Source organism: Corvus hawaiiensis, chromosome 4, assembly GCF_020740725.1.
Source record: "Corvus hawaiiensis isolate bCorHaw1 chromosome 4, bCorHaw1.pri.cur, whole genome shotgun sequence".
In the NCBI taxonomy this organism is placed as follows: Eukaryota; Metazoa; Chordata; class Aves; order Passeriformes; family Corvidae; genus Corvus; species Corvus hawaiiensis.
Window position 1 is genome coordinate 73,193,353 of NC_063216.1, and position 26,619 is coordinate 73,219,971.

Below are 26,619 nucleotides of genomic sequence, written 5' to 3' on the forward strand. Positions count from 1 at the left end.
CAAAACCTATGGTCCTGCAAGGTGCATGTGGAAGCCCTGCCCAAAGATCAGTTTCATCATTAGTTGCTCATTCAGCAAATATCAATCACAGGGGTCATCTGACCACAGCCATGACTGTCTGCAAGCCAATCTGCCTTTCCTTTCCAGGTCTGCCAGTGTCCACACACAAAGTTGAAATTTGCCCACAGAGAAAGTCACAGATGGTCTTTTACAGCTCCCTGTGTATGTGATTTTGTGCAGGTTTGACTTTGGTTGATGGTACACCTGATCAAGTTCTTTATTGAGGAGCACGTGGAAAGAGTATCCTCTGGTGTTGCATTTGCCTGAATAGCACTAGCATTTACAATTACATTGGCTACAACAAAACTCTCTCAGGCATCCTCAGCCTCCAGGAAATAAGATGATCAACCCTGAGGTCAGGAAAACGCCTGTTCCTTAGGGCAGCATTGCATAGGCTAGGGCTGCTTTGCAACTCCAGTGCCTTTCTTTCAAAGCACACAGTCCTAAGCCTCCAATGGATAGAGTGGTAGGTTTTTACAGTGTGGAGATATGTCTTAGAAGGACAGATCTTTGGGAGTGGATGAATAACAGGGCTGGTCAAAAGCAGATGTCTGTCATAGGGCCTGTCTGAAACACAGTAATCAGAAGCTGCCAACTGAGCTACCCAAAATTTTCCTGGCTGTGTTGGTGATGGCAGAGCAGAGCAGCTCCAGACTCTCTCGAGTGTTCACATTAGGATACCTGTGGTGGAGCCTTTCTTTATGGGTCATGCTGGTAGCACATTGGTGTGTGGGCAACCCTGCCATTACAGACACGTATAAGCACCCAGCAGTGCAGAAGCTGATGAGCTTCAGTAGAAGAGATGTCAAGCAAACTGGCTTCCTTGAGAAGGCATTTAATGGATCCATTTTATATGCAGTGCAGCTGCATGCCTAGTGCTATATTTCAGGTCAGAACTAGTAATATCGAGGTGCATGGCCTGCACAACCAAGATGCAGAGAGGACACAGAGTGACAACATTCCCTGCACCTCCTGCATTTGGTGGTGTTCACGGAAACCTGATAAGTGCTTGGAGAGGGAAATCTATCAAAATCCTTTGCAGTGTGGCTGTGAAGCAGCCTCCTTCCCAAGCCCATGCTGCTTTTGAACAGCTTCCTGCTTCACAGGATTGTGTCAGATCCTCCCTCTTCGGACAAAGATGCAAGATGTTCCAAAGGGAGGGACATAAACCTCTGGAGGGAGGAGAAACCTCACTGGGGAGAAGAAAAGAAGCTGGGGTTACTGAAGGAAATCCTGTGTTCATGGAAGCTTGGTAGGGGTAGTGTTTGCAAAGATATCACCAGGAACCATCACTCTTCAAGTGGCAGTGAGAAGCAGAGGGAACACTAGGTCGTGCTGTTTCCCTAAATTCTTGTGCAGCAGTGCCAGGCTGGATTGCACATCTCTCACAGGGACCGAGGGATCTTTTTGTGCTGTGGGTTAGCAGAGAACTCTGATCACACTGTTTGGGTGTTGTTGCAAGGAAACTAATTGCATTTTCTGCATGAAATGCCTGGAGAACACAGGCAAAGGGGGAGGGCAGGTTTTTATAGGGGACCAAAGCTCCTGTGCTAAAATGTGAGATCATGCCTCTCACTTTATAGGGAAGGAATGATGAGTATCAGCAACAGTTCAGAGAGTCTAATTGGCCTTCCTGCTATTCCTATCATGAGGGGGAAAATAAAGTGGGAATTCTCTAAGGATACAACACAACAATGTGCTGACACAAGGCACAAATGAGTGCCACCTGGGCATGGGAGGAGGTGGCTGTCTCTGTCTTGTACTACTCTAAGTGTGTGGAACACTTGAATTCACTCTACCTGAGGGCTGAGCATTCAGCAAACTGCTGCCAAGTTCTCCCGTGTCCCAGTAGGGAAAGACCTTCAAATGAGTGATTTATCAGCTTTGTTTCCTTTGCACAGTAAAGAAAACTCTGCTCCCAAAGAAGAGTTTCTTTGTGCTGCCACTGTATAGTGTGGCTTGTGCCTCCCAAGGCTTTTCAATGAACACATGGAATCAGTGGGGGGAGTTTGAGCTCTGTGAAATTCATTGCTGTGTGTGCACTTGAGCAGCACACAGGAGCTTTAAGCATTTTTCTTTAATTTAGCAGGGGGCTGTTGCAGCTGCTGAGGCACTTCAAAGACCATTCTGTGTATTGCTCCTGCACCTGACAAACACAAGGCCATGGTGTTGTTAAATTGCCAGTTTGGAGGAAAATGGCTTTTGCAAGTAGCAGCCAGTGCCACCTCACGCTCTTATGTCTGGCTGTAGCCCCACCACATCTGTGTGTGTTTCTCCATCCCTACAGACATCACATGGCTTCAGAGCCACAGGAGGCATGTTGTGGATCTCAGACAGATGACAAAAGGTGAGCTCCATAAATAATTTGCAGGTTATAAATAGTGGTATCTCCCCCAAGACCCCGTACAGGCAGGGCTGGGCCAGCTCTTGAGAGCCAGGGATTCAGACTGTCCAGCAGCCCTTTCCCCACCACAACTAGCCAATAATTTATATGCAAATGTAGTATTTACAAAGCTGTGCTCTTGTACCTGACATTTTAACCTAATCCCTGAGCTGATGGCTGGAAAATGGCCATGACATGTAGAAGACCAGTAAAAAAACGAGACATTTCTGTTGTTTAGATCATAGAATCACAGAATGGTTTGAGTTGGAAGGGACCTTTAAACCTCATCTAGTTTAACCCCCTGCAATGAAAATGTCCCTATGTTTTCCATTGGATCAGATTGTTCAGAGCCCTGTCCAACCAGACTGTGAATGTTTCCAGGAATGAGGCATCCACCACCACTCTGGAAAACCTATGCTAGTTTTTAACCCTCCTCAATGTAAAAAACTTCTTTGTTAGGTCTAATATAAATCAACCCTATCTTAATTTAAAACCATTACCCCTTGTCCTATCTCAACAGGCCCTGCTATAAAGTTTGTCCCCATCTTTCTTACAGACCCTTTTTTGGTATTGAGAAACCACAATAAGGTCTCCCTGGGGCCTTCTCCAAGCTGAACAGCCCCAACTCTCTCAGCCTTTCCTCATAGGAGAGGTGCCCCAACCCTCTTTGTTGCTCTCCTGGACCCACACTAACACATCCACATCTGTTTTATGCTGGGAGTCCCAAAGCTGGATGCAGGTCACCAGGCTTTGTCCTACCTGAGTTAGTAGCAGCCAACAGATGCAGGTAAGAAGGCCAGTTTTGGTCACCCAGGGGCTTGAGGTAGCTGTGAACCTGGGTGAACCTGGCCCATCTGCCTAGCTAGGGAAAGCTGTGACACAGTGAAACTGGCCAGTGAATTTTTGTCTGCTTGGCAGAATAAACCTAAAATAAATAGATTGATTGAGCCTGTTGTCTGTGAAAGGAAAGGTGTCAGCCCTGTGAGGGTAAGTGCAGCTCTGTGAGCAGGAATTTGTTACAGGACCTGCGCACACTGCCCAGAACTGTCCTGGAGGTAGCGGGGTCACAGAGCACGCTGCCAGAATGAGTCAGAACATGTGCTCATATCACAAAATCATTTGAGGTTGGAAGAGACCTTTGAAGATCATCTCATCCAACCACCTGCTCAAAGCAGGGTCACATACAGCAGATTGCCATGTCCAGGTGGGTTTTGAATATCTCCAAGGATGGAGACTCCACAACTTCTCTGGGCAACCTGTGCCAGTGCTCAGTCATCGTCACAGCAAAAAGTGCACCTCTAGCCCTGCTTCCACCAGCCTCAGTCCAAAGGACACAGTGCACAGGTTTCTTGCCTCCTGCAACAGAAGGCTGAGACACCTTGGCAAGGCAGGTGTGATTCATTTTATCTGTGCTGTACCTTTTTCACAAAGAGAGGGAATACTTCAAATGCCAAAGCAAGCAATTGGACTTCTAGAAGATCCTCAAAATAATGAAAAGAATCACTGTTCAAGCTGCTCCTATTAATGCTTTTATTTCTTCCCTCAATTTATCTTTTTTTCCCTTTTTTTTGGCTGTATTATGACAATTTTGAAAAGGACATAGTTCCCCATGCTTCAGCCCAGAAGCTACCTCTTACTAACAGGGGTTAGGAACAGTGCTTTTATTTTACTGCCTGGTAGGGCTTTTGGGAGGGAGCTTTTGGTACAGGGGTTTGGCAGAGACCTTCATGCAGGATGCTCCATTGATCTCAGCTGTTCCTGCCTTCCTAAGCTGTTTTGTGACCATTTTATACCTCAAAGTTACTGAGAACAGGGCATTTGCTTACAAGAAGTGCAGTCATATCTGTCAACTACTATAAGACTGTGGTCCCTTACACAGCACAGTAGCTGCACAAACAGGCACTGAGGCTGCAAAATGGAATAGCTTAATTGGTTTGCTTTCCCAAGGAGATGCTGTGCCAGACAATGAACACAACAGCTTAAATCTGTTCTCAACAATAGTTTTGTCTATAAATAGGGTATTTTAAAGCAATGGGAAGAACATTTGGGGTAGAACCAGATAATGTTTTGTAGGTGAATAGTTTATTTGCTAATAAATGCTGCTTCAGGCGGACTGAAGCTACTCACAGACTCAAGCTGAATTCAGCTAATGTTTTCTGCTATAAAAATGGGGAACCCCTTTTTTTTTTTTTTTTTGACAAACCAGAGAAGCTCCATTTTTGCATTTCAATGTGAAAAATTTAAACCATGAAGAAAACTATTCATCTTAGACTTTAGCTTGATTTTATTTCTTTACTTTGAAATAAATGGTTTGATTTTCTATCCATCCCAGACGAATCCTTTCGGTTTTATAGCAGGCAGGGCAATTTATTTAGAGGGGACTTTTTTTAGTCTGTTCCCACAGGCCTGCTCTGGGGCTTTGCTTGCTTTTTCCAATGGCCTTGGAGTGTGAACATAATGTGCAGCTGGTGAGCTTGTCCTTACAGCTGATAAAGCGAGTTACACCAGGGTCATGTTGAAATGAACCCTGCATACAGGTTGAGTACATAAAATAAGAGTTCTCCTCCAGTGGCCTCATGTTACAGACCTGATTTATGTCTCCAGCACTGTGGTTCTGTTTGGAGCCCGCCATGGTTACGTGCAATCTGCCCAGCCGAGCTTGAAAGCTTCTCTTTTCTCAACTTTCTTGTGCAAGGTAGGGCAGGTAAGAGGCATAAGAAACAGCCTGAAAGGTCAGAGATGGATGGAGGCAGCACCAGCAGGTCTTGCTGCACCAAATGTGTTCACTGTCTGTAACCTGTGGAAAGGAAGCTTGCTGAAATAATTCTTGCAGACAAAATATGTCTTTTCCATGCAATCTAACACTTGAAAAGCTTCATTAATATTGATTGCAAATTGTGGAGAAACTACAACTTCTATCTATGGGTCACAAGGCATTTTTCAAGTATTACCTGAACATCAGAAGATAAAAGGGAAGAAATCAATCTAGACCTGATCTTCACAGAGATTTCATGGTGGTGCCTGGAAAGATTATTAAAAACATCTAAGCAGATTAGGCACATCTAAACCCTCTTAAAAGCAGTGGGGTTTAGACACCTCACTTGCTTTTGCTTTTTTTGCAGATCATACCCAGAAAAGGGGACATTTAAACTAAGCAGCTTCAGGTTTCTAACACATGTGTTTAAACAGACTGTGATTTCCCTGTGCTTCTCTGCAGTCCAGGCAGGGTGTGGGAGGGAGGGAAGGCAAAGCTGCAGCACAATCTTGTGCTGAATCACACCTGGGAGGACTCTCCCTGTGAGATAACATGACCTGTAACACAACATCATAGCTCTACTAGGTCAAACCAAGGTCCATCTGCCCCAAAACCAACAGCAGCCAGCCACAAACACTTGGGAGAAGTGTAAAGCAAGGCAAGGCTGGAGAGATGTTTCCACAGTACATCCTCCCACTGCCCAGGTGTCATCAGTTTAGCCACTTCCTGACTTCACCAAGTTTAACAACCCTTTATGGAATTTTCTGTGTGATATTTTCCCTACTTTCACCATAAGCTATTCGAATAAAAGATTTCTCTTCTTCTAAATCTGCAGTGTCATCATGTCAGTGCATAGCTCTTAGTCCTGGTGTAATCGTATAAAATAACTTTAAAAAAAATAAATAATCCTTATCTATTCACCATCTCTTTCCCCTTCATGATTTCATACACTTTGATCATATCTCCCCTCTGTCATCTTTCCCAGCCTGAACACTCCTTATCCATTGAATCCCACTGCATAAGAAATTGCTTCCTACCTGTATAGGGAGCCTGTGATTAAAGCTTAGTGTGGGTTGCTACATCAGTCAGTGAGCACACATTCCACTTGCCCCGCTCTGAAGTACAGATGCCTTTGATATGGCACAGAGCAGGCATTGCACTGTGCCCAGTGCCAGCACTGCACAGGGAATGGGATGGGCAGAGCTGTGCTCAGCTGGCTCTGTGGAGGAAATGATAATAAACCTGTTCAAATATACTGTCTTTAGGACATACATTTCTAGATACACAAATGCTGCTTCTCTGGGATCCACAGATCCCAAGAAGTCTACAAAACTATTAGGAGAAGCCACAGATCTTGGGTTTTTTTCTTAGAAGTTGTGTGGACCAGAAGCTACTGCAATGCATTCAGACCTCAGTCCATGGTGTGCTTAGTCCCAGCTCCCAGAGCGGCTCTAAGGAAATGCAGATTCTCAGCATTTATCATGATCAGTCTGAATGTAAATGACAGAGTCAAAATAACTAAGGGTTGGCAACCACATCAAGAGTCTGGGTGTGTTTCTTGTTCAACTGAGCTCAGGTGTTCCTCTCAGAAGGTGGTTTTTACAACTGGTTGAGAAAGGCTTTCTTCAGCAACCCTGCGTGCTGCCTTCCCCCATCCCTTTTCATTTTTCACACTTGAAGGAAAACCAAAAACTTACAAGTTGGGGAGAAAACACACAGAAAAAGGAGGCAGAACAGGAAAAAGTGATCAATTATAGTAGGTGAGAAGCAAGTGGCAGACTGTCCTAGAGAAGTGGGAGAAACATACTCAAGATTTCTGCTGCTGTCCTTCTCCATTTGCTGAGCACTGATTTCTCACCTGTTTTGGGAAAAAAATTCCTGTGCTGCTCATAGAAACCATCCCACCACAAGTTTGTCAAAACTGGCCAGTCATCCTAAAGCTATGAATCTTCTTTTTGTTCAATAGATGGGTTTAAAAATATCATAAAATATTTTTCTAGGTAGTCTACAAAGGGAAATGCTCCTTGTGTGTAAATGTCTCCCCATTCCCTCAACCCAGTGAGAGTCATCACATAAACCAAGGGTATGCAGAGACTCTTGCAAGTGACTGAATTACCACAGATTAGCTACTTGTTACTCTTAGTTTAAATTAATGTGCTTTATATTATAATTTGCTGGAAGCATGTAAACATCTTCAAGCTGATGACTAGTAATCTGTTAAGCCATGATAACTTCTGCTCTTGCAGTGCATCTCCTTTCTTGAGGGAAAAGCTGAAACATTTGATGATGATTTAACCAGTGACAGGTGACTGCTGCAGTGGCAAAAATAAAATTTGCATGTCCTTGGTGCTTGAGTTGGAGCACATCAAGACATCATTTTGAAATTAAGTGGAACATACATTTTAATGTCTGCAAACATCAGAAAGTTGTTTCAAAGAACAAACAGATCTTCTTCCCTTGGCTTAAATGCTCCTTGATCTTTCCACCACCCAGGTCCAGGGTCAGTTCAGTAGATGTGCTGATGAAACCCAGCCCAAATCCTGTCCTTGGAGGGTCTCATGCACCTTCCAGAAAGGGGAAGCAATTTTACTGTGACACAACCGTCCTCCACAGATGTCAAGTGGTATTTTCACATACTTCAGCTGATTGCTCAAGTGGTGTGGAAGGCTTTTGCCATACAATCCCAGAGCAGCAGGGATCCCCAGGGATGTGCTCCCAGCCATTAGGCCGCTTGTTTAAGTGTTTTCTTCTTGCTTTTTTTGTGCATGCGACATCTCCATGCTGTGTGCTTTTTAATCTTTAGAGGTCTCTCACCATCCCATGCCACCAATCTTCCCCTCTCCAAGCCCTTTGATCAGAGCACTTTCCCCTGCCATACCCATCAGGGTCAGTGGACACACGGCCCCATGTAACTGTTGGGGACATCCCCCACACACAGTGATAAGCAGCTGATTTCCAGGCTGCTCTTCCTTCCTGGATCTCTTCCCCCCTTCCCCTCATGCCACTGCCCCTTGCTTTAATGAAGCACAGGCTCAGAGCCAAGCTGCTCTCAAGGGAGCTGAGCTGGGGAGTGGCTGTGAGCAGTGTGACAGTGCTCCTCAGGACACCCTCTCCCTCCCAACCTCCAGGCAGGTGAGAAAATGACACAGGGAATTATAAACACTGAAGTCTATGAAGGGTGGTGAAAAGAATGGGGATATTTCCTTTTTGTTTTGGTGGCTTTCCTTAGGTGATGAATGAACCAAGCATGCCATCTGATACCTCTGCACCTGCCTGTTTTCCTCAGCAATACAAGAGTAGTCTGCCAGAGCTGTCTGTCTGTTTGTTAGATATGATTGCTGGAGGAGAAGGGATGTATCAGTGAGGAAGATATTTCAGCTCCAACATTCTCCCAGTGCCCCCCCAACCTTCTCCATTTCTTTGGACTAGGCCAGAATGACATCTGGGGCTCTGTTATTTTATGGTATATAAAGTGTGCAAAGGTATAGAGACAGCCAGAAAACCCTTCTGTGGGTGTTTGTGTGACACCTCACACCCAGGGAATGCACTGCTGGGGTCGATGGGGTCCCTGATGTGACTTCTTAGATACGGAAAAAGGAAAGAAAAAAAGAATGTGAATAAACATTGCTGAGAGAGGAGCCTCAGGAGGGACTGTGCCTCAGCAGAGACCATAACCACCTTCATCCTATTAATAATATTTTTTTCAAGGAGGAAGAGGGTCATCTTGAAGCTGTCTGGTGTCTGGGCTTTGCTAGAGCACAGTGCTCTAATGAAGGGCAGGGTTAGAAGCATTTTGGGGCTGAAGGAATTAAGGATGCTGGCTTGTACCCAGAGTTGAAACAAAAATTGCTGTGGGGCTTAAACCTGTTTTTAATAAGAGTATGTAGCCTGCCAGACCTGGTGAGAGATTAGCAATTTAATTATACAGGCCCTGGCTTCCTGCTTCCCATTAAGTGCCTAAAACCCCTCTAAAGAGGCCCATTACCTTCCCTTTTTTTTTTGCTCTTGCATTAACTAGGCAATTCAGAGCAGCATAAACACAGAGGAAGGACAGGGGTTCCCTTGCAGAGATCTCAGGGTTTTATGGCTAAGTGCCTCCTGATGGATCTGTCAGAGCATCCCACAAGAGCAAACCTGTCACTCCCCGCAGCGACCATTAGCTTTATCTCCACATCCCTGGAAGCGTTTTCTGTTTGTCCCCTCTTGAACTCACTGAGGAAAGCATGGGCATTTTCAGGCACTGGCTGACTTTGAGAGAGAAAGAGGCGAAGTGAGCAGCCTGGCTCTGGGCACAGGGATTTGGGGCAGAAAGCCTCGGCAGGAGCCTTCGGGGATGGCTGAGTGCTGCTTCACGTGGGAAACAGGGGAAAGGCAGGCAGAAAGCTGCTGAGAAACATGTGACATTCAACCTGCTGAGCTCCAAAAGACTGTTAGAAATAGGGAGCCAGGAGAAAGAAGTGGCAGACAGGGCCTTTTTGTCTTTTTCATTCACAGGAAGCAAGTTTATTAAGCATGGTGAGCTCCCATACCATAAGCAATGAATTCTCTGCAACTGTTTTGCTTTCCAGCACTGCCTGTGGGACATTTTCAGACAGTCCTGCTTCACAGATGCTCTTCAGATGTTGGAGTTGACTTGTGTTACTACTGCAAGTTCATCCATGCATGCAGCCATTGGTTTCCCCTTGGTTTCCTGGGACTGTTTTGGTGTCTCTGGGTTCAGCTCTACTCTGCTCTCCCAACACCACATCCCCAGCCAGGCACCCACTAATCCACAGTGTCTGGGTCCCACAACTGTACGCACTAGAGCTTGTTTTGGCAGTAAGGTTCCTGCTAAGGAGTGCAGGGAGCAGGTACTGCCACTGTTTTACTGAGAACCGGCAAGAAATGACACAATCCAAATCCAAGGAGAAAAGGAAAGGAATTATTTTATTATTTACAAGCTAGGTCATATATTTTTGTACATGAGAGAGCATGATGTGATTGGTCCCTTTACCAGCCATCCCCTAGAGGGGTTGGCTGAGGTTCTCTAACACCCATTCAAAATATTTTTTCCAGAGTACCAAAACAAGGCTGGAAAACAAACCCAGGTGCAAGATACAGAATTAGTTTACAAAACCATCTTTCACGGTTTCTCAGCTAAAGCATGAGAAAGAAAAACTTCACAAAATGCTTCAGCAGCTAGAAAATTCCTCTGGTCCTGCCTTTTAGCATCCGCAAGATACCATATACTTTTAACAGGTATGTTCCTGATAAATGCTCTTATGACACAGAAAAGTAGTGATTTCTCCATCTCCTACGCCTTTGTACATCCAAAGGACAGAACTAGGAATGGGTCAGACCCCAGAGCACCAGGCTGCTGCTGTCAGAGCTATTGGCTGTTTTACCTAAAATCTTTTAAAACCAGAGCAAAGACATCTACTCTGCAGGCAGCCAGGAAATCTTGCAAGAATGTAATGGAGTGCAATCACTGACAGATTTGTCATCTCTGTTCCATGGCTGAGGCAAAGTACCATGATGGATGAGACTGTGGCCTCTTCAAGCTGTTTTTATGGCATGCTAAGCCAGGCTTTCATTTCTGGGACAGGGAGGGAGAACTCCATTTCTCTTTGGTCAGTCCCTTGGCTCTGGAGGTCAGCCCTCTTTGGGGTCATGCTAGGGTAGGGAGAGGATATAACAGCAATGGCACTGATCGAAGTGCTGCAGTCTCCCCAGTGCCTGATTTGTGTGAGCTGACTGCATTTTCAGAGGTGAGCCACACTCCAATTTGGGATTGGACAGTCATTTCCCCCAGTCATATTGTCAGGTGTTTCACCTTTACCTGGTGTGTCTTCCAGTCTGATCCCTGGAACCGTACGGGAAATATTTTGGTTGTGTGGAGGCATTGGCAGTGCACTGGTGATTTCTGCCATGATTTCCAGCCTTACTTGCAGCTGAATGTTGGTGGGTTTTGTGATGATGGGAAGAAGATGTCCTCTGGCTCTTTGCCAGGTGAGGCCCATGTAAACCAAGATATCCCCACTGCAGGGAGATCACAGAGGGTGAAATGAACTTGGAGGGGAGCTGCATGTCAAGTCATGGAGAATGGTATCCCTCTGAGATTCTCACACTCCCTGGACCCTTCCTAAAGCCTTGACTCCTTCAACCAAGAGATTATCTGGCCTCAGAAGACTTAGTCATAAAAAAGGTTTTTTAGCCTTCATTGTCCTGGGGAGGAACATTAAAGTACAATGAAGTATAAAAAATCTAGGAGGCCATGAGAAACAGCCAAAGCAGTATTTTATTTTTTGGATTCCATAGTTGGAGGATTTATTTTTTAGCAAATAAAATCATGCTGAGGTTTGATTCATGTTTTTTTAATTCCTCAGAAGTCTGCAGTGTCATTCTCCTGGTTTGGCATCCTAATTCAAAGTGAAACACATAAAGCCAAAAGGAGTGTGTCAAGGAGTTTCTCTAGCTTTCATCATCTTTTTTTTTCCATCAGAAGATGCCATCCTTTTTGAACTGACTGGCAGTGTGTAAAAAGGAATAGAGGGAAGGGCTTGGTAATAAAATGTTAATGAGATTTTTATTATTGTTTCCAGTGGTATCGGGATAGAACCTTTATGCATATAATAACAGCTAAATATTCAATTACAGAAACTTGTTCTTAGCAAGCTTGTAACAACTCACTGCAGAGCACTTGCAGTGTCCAGCCTTTAGGACAAGTTAACAGCTATCAGTACATGCTGCCAGCAGCTGGATACACACCGTAAGAGGAGATTTATCTTTACCAAAAAAAGGATATGAAAAAATATGCAAGGATGAGGCACAAGCTCCCGCGGCTCTGCAGACCCCCACCGCGGGTGCCAGCCGAACTCAGGGTCTGCACTCCCCTGCCAAAGGTGAGCTGCTGGCACCAGGGTGGGGATGGGTGCCAGGGGATGTGGAGGGCTGGGATGGTGGGTTAAAGTTTAATTATGGACTTCCTGTAGGAGTTTCCTGAAGATGAAATTTTTGAAGAGGGAGAAGGGAGGGGGATAGCATGACATGGGGAGGTGGGTACTTCTTTGCTGGGGGATGAAGTCCTCTGGGACATCCTCTGTCCAGGTGAAATGAGAGGTTGCTTCACTGCATTAAGTCTCTTCAAATTCAGGCTAGAAAAACAAGAAGAGGCCCCAGGGTCTGCTGAGAGTGGTCAGTTGGGAGCAGGTTGAAAAACCATCCTCCCTAATCCCCATCCGTGGTCAGCAGGGGCACAGGTTTCTGCTCCAATCTGCCTCTAGAGAAACCTCTTTCTCTCTCTGACTCTCTGCAGAGCAGTTGCCTTTACAGGGTAGATAAAATCACTGAAGATCTCCCTGCTGCCTCTGTCCTCCATCGCCTCTACAGCATTATTTTATCCTGTGCATGTCTAGAGTTTCAGGACATTGTCTATCCTTGAGACATCGAGCTCTGCTGTCCAAAAGCCCATGCATCACATAGCACGAAACACTGCAAGTGTTTCTAAATGCTCAGCTGTACAAAGAGTGCCAGGGAGATACCCTGGAAGTGCCTGAGGATAATTTCTGTGAGCAGTGCTGGATGGAGGAGGAAGGAGACAAGGGGATGTGGAGTCCAGAGGTTTGAGCACAGGTTGTTACTTTGGTACTTTAGGATGCATTGGGTTCCTCTGTGCTTCTGTGTATCTCTCTGTGAGCGGCACTTGTGAGCAGAGAGCATCATATCTGCCACAGGCAGGTTAATTCACTTCTGCTTCCAACATACCTGGGAATCTCAGCGTGAGGTGGAGGGGTGTCCCATGTTCACTGCAGCAGATGTGGGTGATAAAACCCATCAGCAAACACAGTGTGATGGAAATGGCCTTGGCAGTCCAAAGCCCCTCTGTGTGGACTCCAGCCACAGGGGTAGCATGATGATGGGAGCTGCTGTTTGCATCGCCAGGGCTCCAGCCCTCTTTCTGTGCCAGACTTTGTAGAAATGCTAAAAGCAGAATTATGAGCATGCATCTCCAGGGTACCGTAAATATCATTTTTAATTAACTGGCAATTCTACAGAGGAGACTTTGTGCAGTTCTGTGAGACATAGGAACAAAGTTCAGCCTGTCCCTGTGACAGAGCTCCAAATTTCCCCTGCACTTTCCCAACCCAACGCCAGCAAACAGATGTGCTCTGTGCCTCCTATTTATGCGCTCCCAAGAAATTAGCACCCCGTTAAGCTACACAATGCAGTGCATTTATTTTTATTTCACTGTGCTGCAGCCTTTCAATGGTAACTCCACATTATTTCTTCCTGGAATCAAATCCAGACTAGCATCAAGGGCTTCTTAAATCAAGAGCAAATGAGGATTTGAATTTTGTGCAGCAGAACTAGTGCCTATATCTTATGATAAAGTAAGATAAAGCAGCTGCCAAGCTGCAAAGTCCAGTGTTTGACTCAGGTCCAAAAGGGAAGGGAGAGAGAGGAAGATTCAATTTCCAAATACCTGAAGCTGAGACTGTGATTTGTTTGCAGACCCATTTTAAGGCAATAAACAGCTATATTTATATCTCCTGAATGTGCCTATTATTTCAAGATCTCACCCACCAAGTAAAAGCAACATGACAAAGCAGCACTGTAGGGAGCCAAAAAATGTATAAAAAGCAATTGATCCATTATAGATGCAGTCTCAGGCAAGCTCAGTCTATTTTTAATCATTTTAATAATGCAGATGATTTGCTACATCAAGGGGGAAGCTGAAGTGGGATCCCTCACAGCGAGCTAAATAATAGGCTCATGTGGCTCAATGGCATCTGGACATCTCCAAGAGTATGCATGGCTCAGCCATCTCCCAGGGAAATGGTGTCACTGCAGCAGCCCTGCCCAGCAGGTCACCTTGAGACATGGGAGACCCCAGAGACAAATGGATGATGCTTTAGGAAAGCAAGGGAAGAAGTCAGTGGGATGCTGAATTGTGGGAAGTGAGATTAGAAAAGGGGAGGGCTTATCAACAGCATTTAAAAGGTGCATTTCTATTGCTCTGATTCAGGCAGGTGGATTGTGATGCAGGTTGCTGCCATGCAAGGCAGATTTGGGCATGCACAGCCAGCCTAGGAGACTGATTCCTCTGTGTTCTCCGTGTTCTCCATGACCGCAGCCGTCTCTCTCCACTTGAAAGAGACAAAACCCATCTGAACAACACCCACTCAGCTTATTTGTGCCAAAACGGCTCCTTCATCCTTGGGTGGCTGGTTTGGCCCTGGGGGAAGTCTGTAAGAAAGAAAACTTGAGGTTTCCCTTCCCTTGCCGAGAGTGGCCTTTAAATGAAAGTGCATGTGAGAGGGACAGGAGACAGATTCCTTTAGCCAAAGGGTGGCTTTTAGGACACCCAGTTAAATCATGAAAATACAAAAATGTCTTAGCTCCAGAGAGCTGTGGGAAGCCATCAAGGAGAGAGAGACCACCCACGAGAAGCAATGCAATGGGGACAGTGAAAAAAGTCAGCCAGCAGCAGCTATGCCCAGGAAGAAGATGAGATGTTGGTTGAATATAGTGACAATAAAATATAAATTATAGCCACATTTTTTTAACTTGAAAGCTGAGTGCTCTGCAGCACCTGGGACTCCTCAGAGGCAGGATGATCCAGGCTCCATTTTGTTGACTCTAAGCTCACTTCATAAAGCAAACAGGAATGTCCCTGTTAAAGGCTGTAAAAGGGTTGGGACAAGCCTTGGTGCTAAACCTACCAGGGCAGCAGGACTCTGGCCATTGTTTTTCATGCCCGCAATACCTCAGAGCTGCTGGCGTCTCCCATATGGAGACTTCCTTATAAAAACGTTTATCTTGTTGTCGTGTGGAAGCTGCATTTTTGTCTCCGTTATGGAGCTGTGTCAATCCCACTGCGGGCAAGAGGTCAGGAATGGGACTCCCACGCTCATTCTTCATCTGGCAGCACGGGCCAGCCCCAGCCTGGCAAACCCCTCAGATGCAAGCAGTGGCTCCTCCGTCCCATTACTGGTGAGAGGACTGATGGACATGTGGGATCTCAGCTGGCCCATGCAGCAGCCCCAGATGTGTTGTAGCCCTGCCTGGCAGTGCACTGTGTACCTGCAGGCTTGTCCCACATAGTTTAGGATGGGGAGATGCTCTTGAAGGCAAGGAATGTTTTGCCCTCTCCATGTTACTCACCATCATTCTGTAAGTCTCTTTCTCCATATTTTTTCCCCCTAGACCAAAGAGTCCACTTTGCTTACTCAGTCATTTCTTTATGTAAGCCATTATTCTTACATGTAATCATTTTTATTGTCTTTCCTTGAATCCTGCCCCTCTTCTTTATGTCTTTTCTGGAGATAAAGGGATCAAAAGAGAGTGTTGAAGATGTAAGTGAACCCTGGTTTGATTCAGTGGCATATTAATAGTCTCTTTTACTTGCCCCTTGGTAAATGTTAATATTTTATTTGCTTATTCCACCACTACTGAGCAATGAACTGATGTTTCATAGAATTATTATAATCCAAATATCTTACTCCTGAGTGAGCCCAGAGCCCATAATCTTATATGTGAAGTTCAGAACATTTTTCCTGCCTTGAACATTACTTCACATTTGGCTACATTAAATTTAATTAGCTGTTTTATTGCTCATTTACTTAGTCTCATCATATCTTTCAGTAGGCCCTTGTTCTCACTAGCCTGAATACCACAGTATCACTTGCAAACTGTGCTCTCTCACTGCTGTCCCTCTTTCACAGACTGCTTGTTAATAGGTAAAGCAGTGAGTGTCCTCACCCACACCCCTGGAGAAAACTCAAAATCATCTCCCTGCTCGTTGCCTTGACTGCATGGACTCAAGGTTTGCATGTCTGGAGATATATCACAGCTGGATGCCTTCATCAGATGAGGCTGTTGCATTTCATCCTGGATCAGAGATTTTAGGTGGAGCCATAGGCTGATGTCCAGCCTTTGATGCAGCACTTTAATTAAGTCAATGGATAATTATCACCAAGGCCTTCAGCTGACATTGAAAGCTCCTGCAGAATGGGGCTGACTTACAGCACAATGAACCAAGGTGAGGGCAGATGGCTGTGCCCTGGGCCAGCTGGAACCTGATAGGCTTCAGACTCAGCTCCAGATTCAGTGAATTAGCACAATCCAACCTGGAGGTGCCAGGTTGATCAGTTCCTGCATCCAGGTTTTTGTGTGGGAAGAAAAACTGGAGATGGAAAGAAGGTTTTGGAAGCTGATGGTTCCCTGTTATCCAAGTTTACCAAGAGGATGGGATGTCCCTCTTCACCTGCCCCAAAGAGAACAACTTCATGCTTTGTTGAACGCAAGAGGAGAAAGCATAGAAAAACTTGTGGAGGAGATCAAAAGGATTCATCTTCAAATCCTCACTTTGATTATTTCAAGCAAAAAAGTTCATAAAAGTTCTCTGCTGGATGCATAGAAAGACAGCCTGACTTGCCACAGCTGAATGGGAGCCCATCCCACATTTGTGGGATGGCAAAGGCACTGCCCAGAATGGACTTTCACCCATATTTGTCACACATGTTCATGACTGAAGCCTTGGTCCCTTGGCTAGAGCAATGGAAGAGAGCCAGGAGGCCTTTCCTAGCACGCTCCATGACCCAGGAATATTTTTTGCCTCATGGACAAATAGCCTCCTTTTTCTCCCTGGACTCCTCAGCTCCCATCTTTGCCACCTGGCCTGGCCCAAACATAACTTCCTGGTACTAATTAAACTCAGATCAGCTTGTTAACCCTTTCTTGTCAACTTTTGGCCTTACTTGGTAAACTTTTTGTTTTGTTGTTACACCCCTGTCTTTGTAAGCCAGCGCTTGCAGGGCAACTCTTTCCTACCATCAACAACCACCTTCACCCCTGGGACTCCCCTAGGAAAACAATTCTGGGATCCAGTGTGTCCCCAGATAACATTCCGGCTTTTGAAAAACAGCACATTTTGCTGAAATCTCATTTTGGCAAAAATGCTACAATAATCTCCCCTTTTGAGCTCTTTTCTGGTATCTTATTCCCAAATGGTCGAAGAAAACTAGGAAGGAAGTGAGGAGAAAATGTGGGTGTAGAAGAACATCCTGTTCTGCACAAATACTTTGGTGTGTTGTCAGATGGATGCTCTGCTTTAAATAGAAGAGGTCTCATGCTTGCAAAGGCCAAGTAATGCATTCTCAGAAATTAGAAAAGCTGGAAATAATGATTTAATAAAGAAACTGTTTGGACCTACTGCATTAAAGAATCAACCAGGTTAGAGCTTCTCATTGTCACATGTGATCTCATTTCTGTGTGTTCCTGTAATGCACATGCACAGAGGTTTGGGGAATAATCCCTGGGGAACTCAGAGAAATTCTGTTTCTTGTTTACTGCATTTGAGAGGCTATCTCCATAAAAAAGGTCACTTGGGGTAAGCAACATTGAAGTGAAAACTAGAAGAGATCCAATGGGATAAATTCAGAGATTTTATGTGTTTGAAGAAGTTCTTCTGCTTAGATCTGATTTTGTGACTCTGATTTCTGCTATTTGCTTTTTCAAGGGGTTGAGTGAAACAAATTTCTGCACTTTGGTGCCTTTTTTTCCACCATTAATATAATTTTACCACAGCCACACCAACTGCTTCGGTTATCACTGGAACAATGTGATTCTTTTTTCTTTTCTGCACATTTTCTATATTTTAGATTTTTTCCCATTGTGCTTTGCTTTGAATCGGAAATTTTATAGGAATTTGAAGGAAAAAAGGAATGAGATATACCTTTGAGTACAAAATGCCCTGCAGTCTCGGTGTCAGGAAAATTCCACAGGACTTTCAGCAAAGCAACTTTTCTCAGCAAGATCATTTTTACCCAAACTTCTGACCATCTCTACAGACAGTTAATATCGACCAGCAGGAGAATTGCTAAGCTGAATATTGCAACTGCAAGAGCCTAAGAGCTGCTATACCAATCTGTACTGTTTTAATAATGGAATACCAGACCATGTAAAGCTGAGCCTGGGTGAGAACCTGGGAATCCATTCATCCTCCTTGCCATCGCCAGTGGAGCACGTGGTGCTTTTAGTGCCAGGTGTTTCTTGAGTGGGCATCAGGGAAGGCATTATATGTACCCCTAAGCCACTTTCTTGTGCCTGACACTGTTTTCTCCATCAGTTTTGAAATAATCTTGAAATTCATCTTTGTGAAGACAAAAATGAGCCTTTGTTGGAGTCGGCGTCTGTCACATGGACACTGTGTTCTGACCCTGGAAGATGTCTCCTGTTGTTTATCTCTGTAACCAACACAATGCAGCTACAGGGACAGTCAAGGGGCACAAGTGACACGCTTGCCCTGTGCTATTGCACAGAGGGAGCCTACAGAAAAGAATCTTTAATTTCATATTTCAGTTTTTAACACTTAGCCTTTGTGCAATAAATGGGGTGGGGAGGACAGAAGCAATCACATGTTTGATTCCAGTAAAGTTCTTGTTGTGGTCAGACTGGTTGGACAGTAGTTGGGTCAGTTAGAGGTAGATAAATGCATGATTCAGTCCATCTGGACCAGTGCTGGCTCATCTGACACAGCCCAAACACTGCTTTCTGTGGGCCAGGGACCTGCAGAAGGCCAGTCATGTGTCTGGTACCCAGCCTGGTTGTGTAGAATCCATAGATTCCTGGAATCTCTGAATTTCCACACATGCTGGAGAGGATGAAGACCTTACCAGCAGCCAGGTCTTCTTCTGCAAACACTTCCTAGAGAGCAAAGCACATGAAATCCTGTCTGCAGTGAGACCTGTGGCCATGCACCCCAGCTCGCTCATTGCCTTACTGCTTTCTGGTTCCCTGGGTTTCCACTGCCTTCCCTCCAAATGTATTCCTCTTTGTTTTGATCCGTGCTCATTAAAACACCCCTCCACTCACACTGGTGAAGACACTTTGTCAAAGCTTTAATGAAAGGGCAACACATGAATGATTAACAGGCTTTTTTGCAGTAGACAAGCATCTCGTGCTGGGTTTACTTCTGGAGCAGCCAACCTATTATCTGATGTAGGGCCATGTGTGAATGAGAGCTGGTCCAGCTGGAAAATGAATGACATGTCCTCCTTTGCTGTTGAAACCATCCATCATAACATGTCCCAAATGGTCCATCATGTTGTTGTCTACTAAAACTCGGCCATCAGAGGCAGCTCCTGTTCCAATGCTGATGGTACAGGTCGGAAAATGTGATTTCAGCTATAACTCTGAGAACATTTAGTTGGAATTTATGACTAGAGGTCCCTCTAAGCTCCATCAACTCTATCCATCTCACACCTTTATAAATAATACTGGTCTTCAGTTTCTGAAACCTTTAGAGCAGCCTTGTGGATGTTTTTTCCCAGCATCACATGCAAGGTTTCACTCTCAGATTTCAAGCTATGTGGGTACATGTCTAATACATAAAAAATAATTTGGCTGAGCAATGTGAACATCATGAAAGGTAGTTTGATGAACCTGTCACTGCCTAGGATGCAGAAGACTTTGGCACCAGTCCTGGCCATATCAAGACTGTCAGTATTTCTCCTTTTTGTGCCTCAGTTTCCTTTCTAGTTGGTTCCAGTTAACATTACGAAAAATCCTTGAAGAGAACCTCTACTGGGTTTTGCTTTGGTTGGGTCATGTCCATCAGTACCTTCCCACTCCATGTAGCTGTGAGAGCTACAAAATGCTAAGCAAGCAGAAACCTTTTCTCCATTGAGTTAAGTGTAGAGGAACAGCAAGCAGTTGGGATCATGTTTTAAACTTTCCATAAATACAATAAAAGGAAGGGTCTAGTCCTGAGCAGTGCTTAGGGGACAGAGATACTGCAGAGCTGAAGGGGTTGAGTGGTGGGAGTATGTGTCAGAAGCGGTGTTTGCAGGGTCAAACCCTATAGTATTATTTGGGGTTATTCCCCTCCATACATAACCTCAGCAGTCACCACTGCACGCCAGTGCCTTGGGGAGTGGGTAAGGGGCTCTATTAATACTCTTAGGAAAAAATTAGTATCCAAACAACTTTTGTTTCCTTGTTTTTTACATGTCTGTGCTCTCCTCTGTCACTTGCTATAGCGCAGAGCCTGGTATGCTGTGACAAAGAGCTATTGACGGAGTGCTTGTGTGAATCGGCCCAGCAGTGGTCACAGCCAACTTCTGTGGGACCCACTGCCCCTGTTGTACAATACGCTCCAGTGTGCTGGGCCATTTGTGAAAGGTCAGAAATGAACAGAGAAATGGACTGGAGTCAAAAACAAGCAGTCCTATAAATATCAGTCATAGTCAAAGGCAGTTTATTCCATTCCTCCCCTCTCTCTCCCTCTGTGTGTGTCTCTCCCTCCCTCTGTTGTGGTTTCCCAGATATAACTCCATGCTTCTGGCTGAGGAGCTCTGAAAGGAAGGCAGCACACACATTGCAGCTTCTGCTCCCATCTTGCACACATGGAATAATCCTCAGTCCTGCAAGCAGGACTGACAGCCGGCACGGAGTCCGGGCATCATCTGGACTCTGATGTTAAGTTTTGATTTCTTGGATTTTCCTTTTCTGTGAGAAACTCATTTGTGACAGTTTGAGAATTAGATTTGGCCACAGACGCTTTGGATTGCAACTTCTGACAGCTTTCCTCTGTTTGACTTCACAATGACTTTAGCAGCTAAGTTAGAGGATATTGAAGTGACACTGGAGCACCTACTAATGGATGTGTTTGTAAGTAAGCCACAATTTCCTTTTTAAAGTGAGATGACAATAGTCCAGAAGGCAGTATACAAATTTTATGGCATATCCAAGGTGTTGCATTGACTTAATTCCTTTACATTTCCTGATAAACTGTGTGAAATCCAGCTCTACCAGTATTTTGTGGTTTAGGCATCTTCTTCAAGCTATAACATACAAAACTGGAATAGTGTGAGATCCAAGACAGGATAGATTTTGCACTGGTTTTGTGTATCATCTACAATTTTTATGTGAAAAGGACGAGAGATTTTGAGAGTTTGAGGAATATCTCTGTAAAACTATTGCATTGACAGAGATTTAAATTGTGCATTGCTTGACATCAAGTGTCCTTGACTTTAGGATTTTGTCTGCTATTAGATTATTTTTGACTCTTGGGTTATTTTGCAAGAGATGGAGGAACAAGCAAAAGAGTTTTCAATATAATCCAGTTTATTACTCCTGGATCAATCAAATACTTAAACCAGTGTTAATCTGGGATTGCTTCCTTGGAACCATCAAAGCTCACTGAAGCAATGTATGATTTGCTTCTACACATCTGAGATAAGAATCTGTCTGCATCATCTCATTTTAAAGTTTCTTAAAAATATCAAAGCATTTCCAAACACATTCTTGCCTTTTCCAACACATCTTGATGGGTTTTGCCTAAAGGTTGGAGTTGGTCATGTTTTGGAAGGTTTTTTGGGGGGAGGGGATTGAAAACAATAGTGAGGGATTGCCAGTTCATTTGTCTTTGTGAAAAAAAGTCATGCCAAGGTGATCTGTACTCTCTGAATTCAGGCTATAAGAAATAAGATGGAAAGTGACCTTCCGAATTTTCAGAAAAGATTTTTGGCATCTCTTAAGTTGAATATTTCAGATTTCAGGATCTAGTGATAAGGAATCTTAGGCATCAACCACAGAAGTGAAAAACAGGGGATCTTGCCAGATTTCTAGCCTGCGTTCCAGTTATTGAGGTGTCCATCTGTGCTGTGAAATGGACTCAAGATTCTTTGTGCTGGCATCTCCCCTCAGTACTTTGGAAAGTGCCTTTGCCCCTTGCCCAGGCTGCTGCAATAGGGGCAGATGGACATTATTGGAGATTGCCCTGTGAAAGCCTCTACACAGGGCATGAAATACTGAAATACTCTTTGGGCTGTAATATCTGAGTCAACCTAATGATTATTGGCCGCTCTGGGTTCAAGTCCTTTTCCCAGCTCTCAGTACCATGAATCCCAGAGAAAATCCCCAAGGATTTAAATCCCCATGACAAGCAAAGATGTAACATCTGCCTCTCATGACCACAGCATGCTGTGAAAGTTATTCTGTGTGGGAAGGGGCCAGTGCTTTTTTTGGAGTATTTGCAAATGTTGTAGGATAAACTTGGCACCACGATTCCTCTTGGTCTGTTTGTAGCTCAGCATCACTTCACTGACTTGGGTGTTTGACACCTGGGGTACTGAGACCCTCCTGGGACAGGTGTCATTGAACAGTGGGTGCTTAAAACATTTTGTCACAGGGTAGCTCCAAGCAGTGTCTCAGAGACTGACAACATCTAGAAAGCCAGGGCTGACTGAGGCTGAACAATCCTACACGTGTCTAATTGTTTGAAGGGCATGAAAAAACTCCTGTCTTGCTGGGAACCACACAGCCCAGTAAGACAGGGAAACAGGGAATCATATCTTCTTGGCTCTTCATGTCCCATTGTCTATTTTAATATCCATGCCTTGATTCCATCCAAATGTCTCTCCTCATGAGATTTTTGGGTTTGGTATTTGGTGGTTTTTTGCAATGAGGGTAACAGTTGGCCAAATAAAATGTGGGCCAAATTCTCCAGAGGTGCAGGTGACCTCAGTTTGTGAAACCAGTGGAGCTCTTCTCAGGTTGTGTTCTGAACTGGTCTCTCAAATTTGTAATTCCAGAAACCCAGTGAGACATCCCCAGCTGGGACAGTGTGGTCACAGCTGAAATTGTGATGCAGGGACATATCTGTGCAGTGCTATGCTGTACCACTCCTGAGCACAGCTGGGTCTGCAGGGGCTGGGGTGTGTGAGCAGCATTGTGCAGGGGACACTGCAGTAGTGTCACAGCTGTGTGCTCTGCAGAGCCTGGGGCTGTACGACCCCGGGGCAGCATGTCCAGGCTTCACGCCTTGCTTCAGGGCTGGGAGTCTAATCCAGCTTCTATGCAAATCAAGGAAAATGGTTCTCCCTTATGAGCAACCATGTTTTCAGCTAGCTGGGCTCTTCTAAAATCTACCTAGGAAATAAGGCAGGAAGAATTTTGGGTAGCCTAGATCATATGCCAAATGCAGAATCACCACTCTCAGGCACAATTTTCAGGCTTTACTCACACATCACCTTGCCTTGCTGCTGTGTTTGATCTTAAACCACCTATTCATTTACAATGCTAAAAAACCCCTCTGGATGTACTGGATACAGAAAAGTAAATAAAAAACTCAGTATGAAGGAAGGGCGAAACGTCAAGCTCTGGCTGTTACAGAGCATTCTAGCAGCTGGATTTGTCCAAGGTCATATACCAAGTGTTTTGCTGCAGCAAGATGGGTATTTTGGTGGGGAGCATGGGGCCAGACTGGTGGGGCTGGATGCACTGTGGGCAGACTGCCAGGTAACAGGACCCTCCTGGGAATGATCTTGAAGTCTGCTCCATGCCATGCATCTTCATCTCTGTCAGGTTTATTGCTGAAAGAGCGAAGCCATCTGTCACCATAATGCTCCTCTTCCAATTCTTCGGTGCCCTCCACTGCTCCAGACCAGGTGATTACTTAAAAATTGGGAAATTGTGGTCTATGGAGCCTTGAGTTATCTTTTTTTTCCTGAAAACTTACTTTTAATGCTTCTTGGACCTTAGGGACAGTAACTGATTCCCGGATCAGTGGACCCTGACAAAGCTCCCTTTAATAGCTTGTACTAAGCTATCAAGCCCATTTTGTCACAGTGTAAAAGGTTATAGCAGACAACAAATAAGAAGCAGCCACCAGTTTCTAACAAAACCTGAGACATAGCTCAGACTAACACACCTTAATGTAATTTGGCTTCCAAGTAATGCAGACTGAAGAAAAACTATAGGGTTGGGCCATTTTTTTCTCTGGACAAGGTTTTTTAACTAAATTCTCCTGCAGGAACTCACCTGGAGTGAAGTCAGCAGTTTTGCAGAGATGATGGCAAGCCTTGCCAGCAGATAAGTCAAACACTTCCTCTGGAAAGCTAGTATTACATGAGAACACTTTTTAAAATATTCTTTCATTTTGCGGAGACCAGAGATTTGCATCTACATGGCACGAGCTGCCACTTCCTTCCAGGACGTGGTGTTCTCCCCGCGTTGTCATCCCGCTATCAGAGAAGCAGCTGGTGCTGCACTGACACTTCCTTTCCCCTGTTTCCAAAGGGCACTGGAGAGCTTTGCTGGGCTGTATGAGATGAGATAAAAGGGAAGAGTCTGACATGACATTTCATAATTAGCTGTCATCACTGGCGGGCTGCTTCCGAGCCGCTTGATGAGCTGGGACTTGGCTGTCTGGACAAGCTGGACAGGGAGACAGGGACCGAAGGAGGGGGGCAGTGCAGGGACAAGCTCAGCAGGTCCCTCGGGTGTGCTACAGGGAAAAGGAAATCAGGGTATGAAATGCAGGCTCTGAATCCTTGTTTCACAGCTTGCAAAAGGCATCCCTGAGCTAAACCCTCCTCGCCTCTGGACACGCTAATTATTCTTGTGCAGTCTGTGAAAGGAGACCTTTGAGGTAAACCTCAGGATCAACCTTGCTGCCTTCCAAGCCTTGCCTTAGGCACAGGTTGAGCGAACCTCCAGGATATATCATGCCCAGCATGCATGGGGCACTTTGCATGGGATGTCTGGAAGGGGTTGGAAGTAAGAAGGCTTGTGGAGCCTACCCCACTGAGGAATGCTTTTCCTTACATTATGGATCTGGCTTTAGACCTGCTAAAAAATAAACTTTCAAGTGAACAGGGTAAGGGATATTGATCCTGTTAAGAAAGTGAGCCTGAAGTAGTCAAACATCCTCTGGCCTCAAAAAGGAGACTGAATTCTGAGGATAGGCATGATGGAGCTGTAGTGGATGTCCCGAGAGAAAAATACCCCTTCAGACGAAGTCTTTAAACCATGAGCCCACTCCAGATACCACCTGGAAGACAACAGGCAATTTATCTCTAGTGGTTCCTGGGGTCTTAGACCCCATCCAAACACATCCTGTCGAATCCACTGTACACTCCCTAGCTCCTTCTACATTCCTGCAAACATCAATTTCCACAGCTGGCTCCTCAGGCTTCCTCCCGCCACGCTCCACAGAAAATATATACTAATGTGTATATGCATATATGTCTTTATATGTATATATAAAAATGTTTCAAATATATTTTTGAATATCTGTATCTGTATATATATCATATACATGTATGTATATGAGACTATCTGATGAAATTGTGAGGGCTTTCTGGCATGGAGAGGAGCTGTGATTGCTTTGCCCTAGGTGGATGTAGCAATCCAGATTTGCCATGCTCCAGCCTCCTCCACCACCCAGAGAAACAGCTGCTCTTCTCCCTCCCCATTGTCAGGTCCTGTCAGAGTTAACACCAAAATATCAAGGCCATGAAACTCACACAGAGGAAATCACCTGGGATGAAGTGGAATCAAGATCTGAGTCAAACTCCTGTCTCGTGACAGATATAAAGCTGGATATTTGAACGAGAGGGACTCAAACACTAAGACTGAAAAGTCTGAAATGAGGTTCAGGTCCCTTGGCCATGGCACCACAGGAGTCAGAGTTCCCTGGTAGGCTTTGGCAGTGGGGATGGCACTGAGGTGGACAAGGCCATCATGTCCCAGTAAGGATTTGGAGTGGTAGCTACCAATACCCACATATTCCAGCTCTTAAAACTAAGCTGGGAAGAGAGGGGCATTTATCTGGCCTGGCTTTTTATTAGTAATAGTGAAACAACAATAAAATCCGCACTGATAATTTTTTATGTTACAGATAGAGAAGCTGAGACAGAGGAACATGGAGCCGTTTAAGCAGCGTTCTCCCCCATCTTCTCACTTAGAAAGGAGTAGAAATACAACTTCCAGAAGCCCAGTTTGGTGATTTTTTCCCTCCAGAGAAGTCCACACAATCGCAGAATAATCCAACCATGAGTGTCTCACAGATCTCTGATGCCAAGGATGAAGTGTGACTTTGGACCTAGTCCTAGTATGCTCTAACATAGATAGCTGTGAAATTTGTCCATTCTTTGTGCAATTACACCATTAACCCTCCTATTTTCTCATGCCATCAACACTAGTAAACAGTAGCCATCCTTAGATCTAGAAGTGAGGACAATCTGGAGACAGAAGGGGTGCAGGAAGATGGTTTTGATGAACTTTCTTCAACCACCATTTGCACTGTGAGCCATGCACACAGCAGTCCCTCCCTGCCATAATCAAACATTCTTGCAGTTGCTATGGACTCCTGGTGCCTGTGTTACGTTTTTCTTAATAACCACTGCAATAATAAGACATTATCAACATGTAAAGTGATCCATTAACCTCTACAGCAGCAATAAATTGTGTGGCTTTGCCAGGCTGCCAGGGCTTGCTAATTGAAGAGCAAGAAGCGAGTTTGTACCCAGAGCAGTCACAAATCATACATAATGCAGAAGTGTGGGTGCTAACCTCACCCCCTGCAATATAATGGCTATTTCTGTGTGTTTATTTATCTGAGAAATTGGCTCTTTGAAGCAGCTCCTAATGAGTT

General features: G+C 44.8%; 1 protein-coding gene across 5 annotated transcripts in view; it reads left to right on the forward strand.

The window, feature by feature from the left end:
• The window catches only part of FRMD4A (FERM domain containing 4A), a 362,726-nt gene that overhangs the window by 129,095 nt on the left and 207,012 nt on the right, over positions 1-26,619 (forward strand). The window contains exon 1 of one of the 5 annotated variants that reach the window (XM_048302656.1): positions 20,447-20,849. The exons of the other annotated variants lie outside the window; for them this stretch is intronic. Within the exon in view, the coding sequence (XP_048158613.1) occupies positions 20,784-20,849 (66 nt within the window). The 5' untranslated portion in view covers positions 20,447-20,783. Of the gene's footprint in view, positions 1-20,446; positions 20,850-26,619 lie in introns of those variants that run through there. 5 annotated transcript variants of the gene reach the window in all.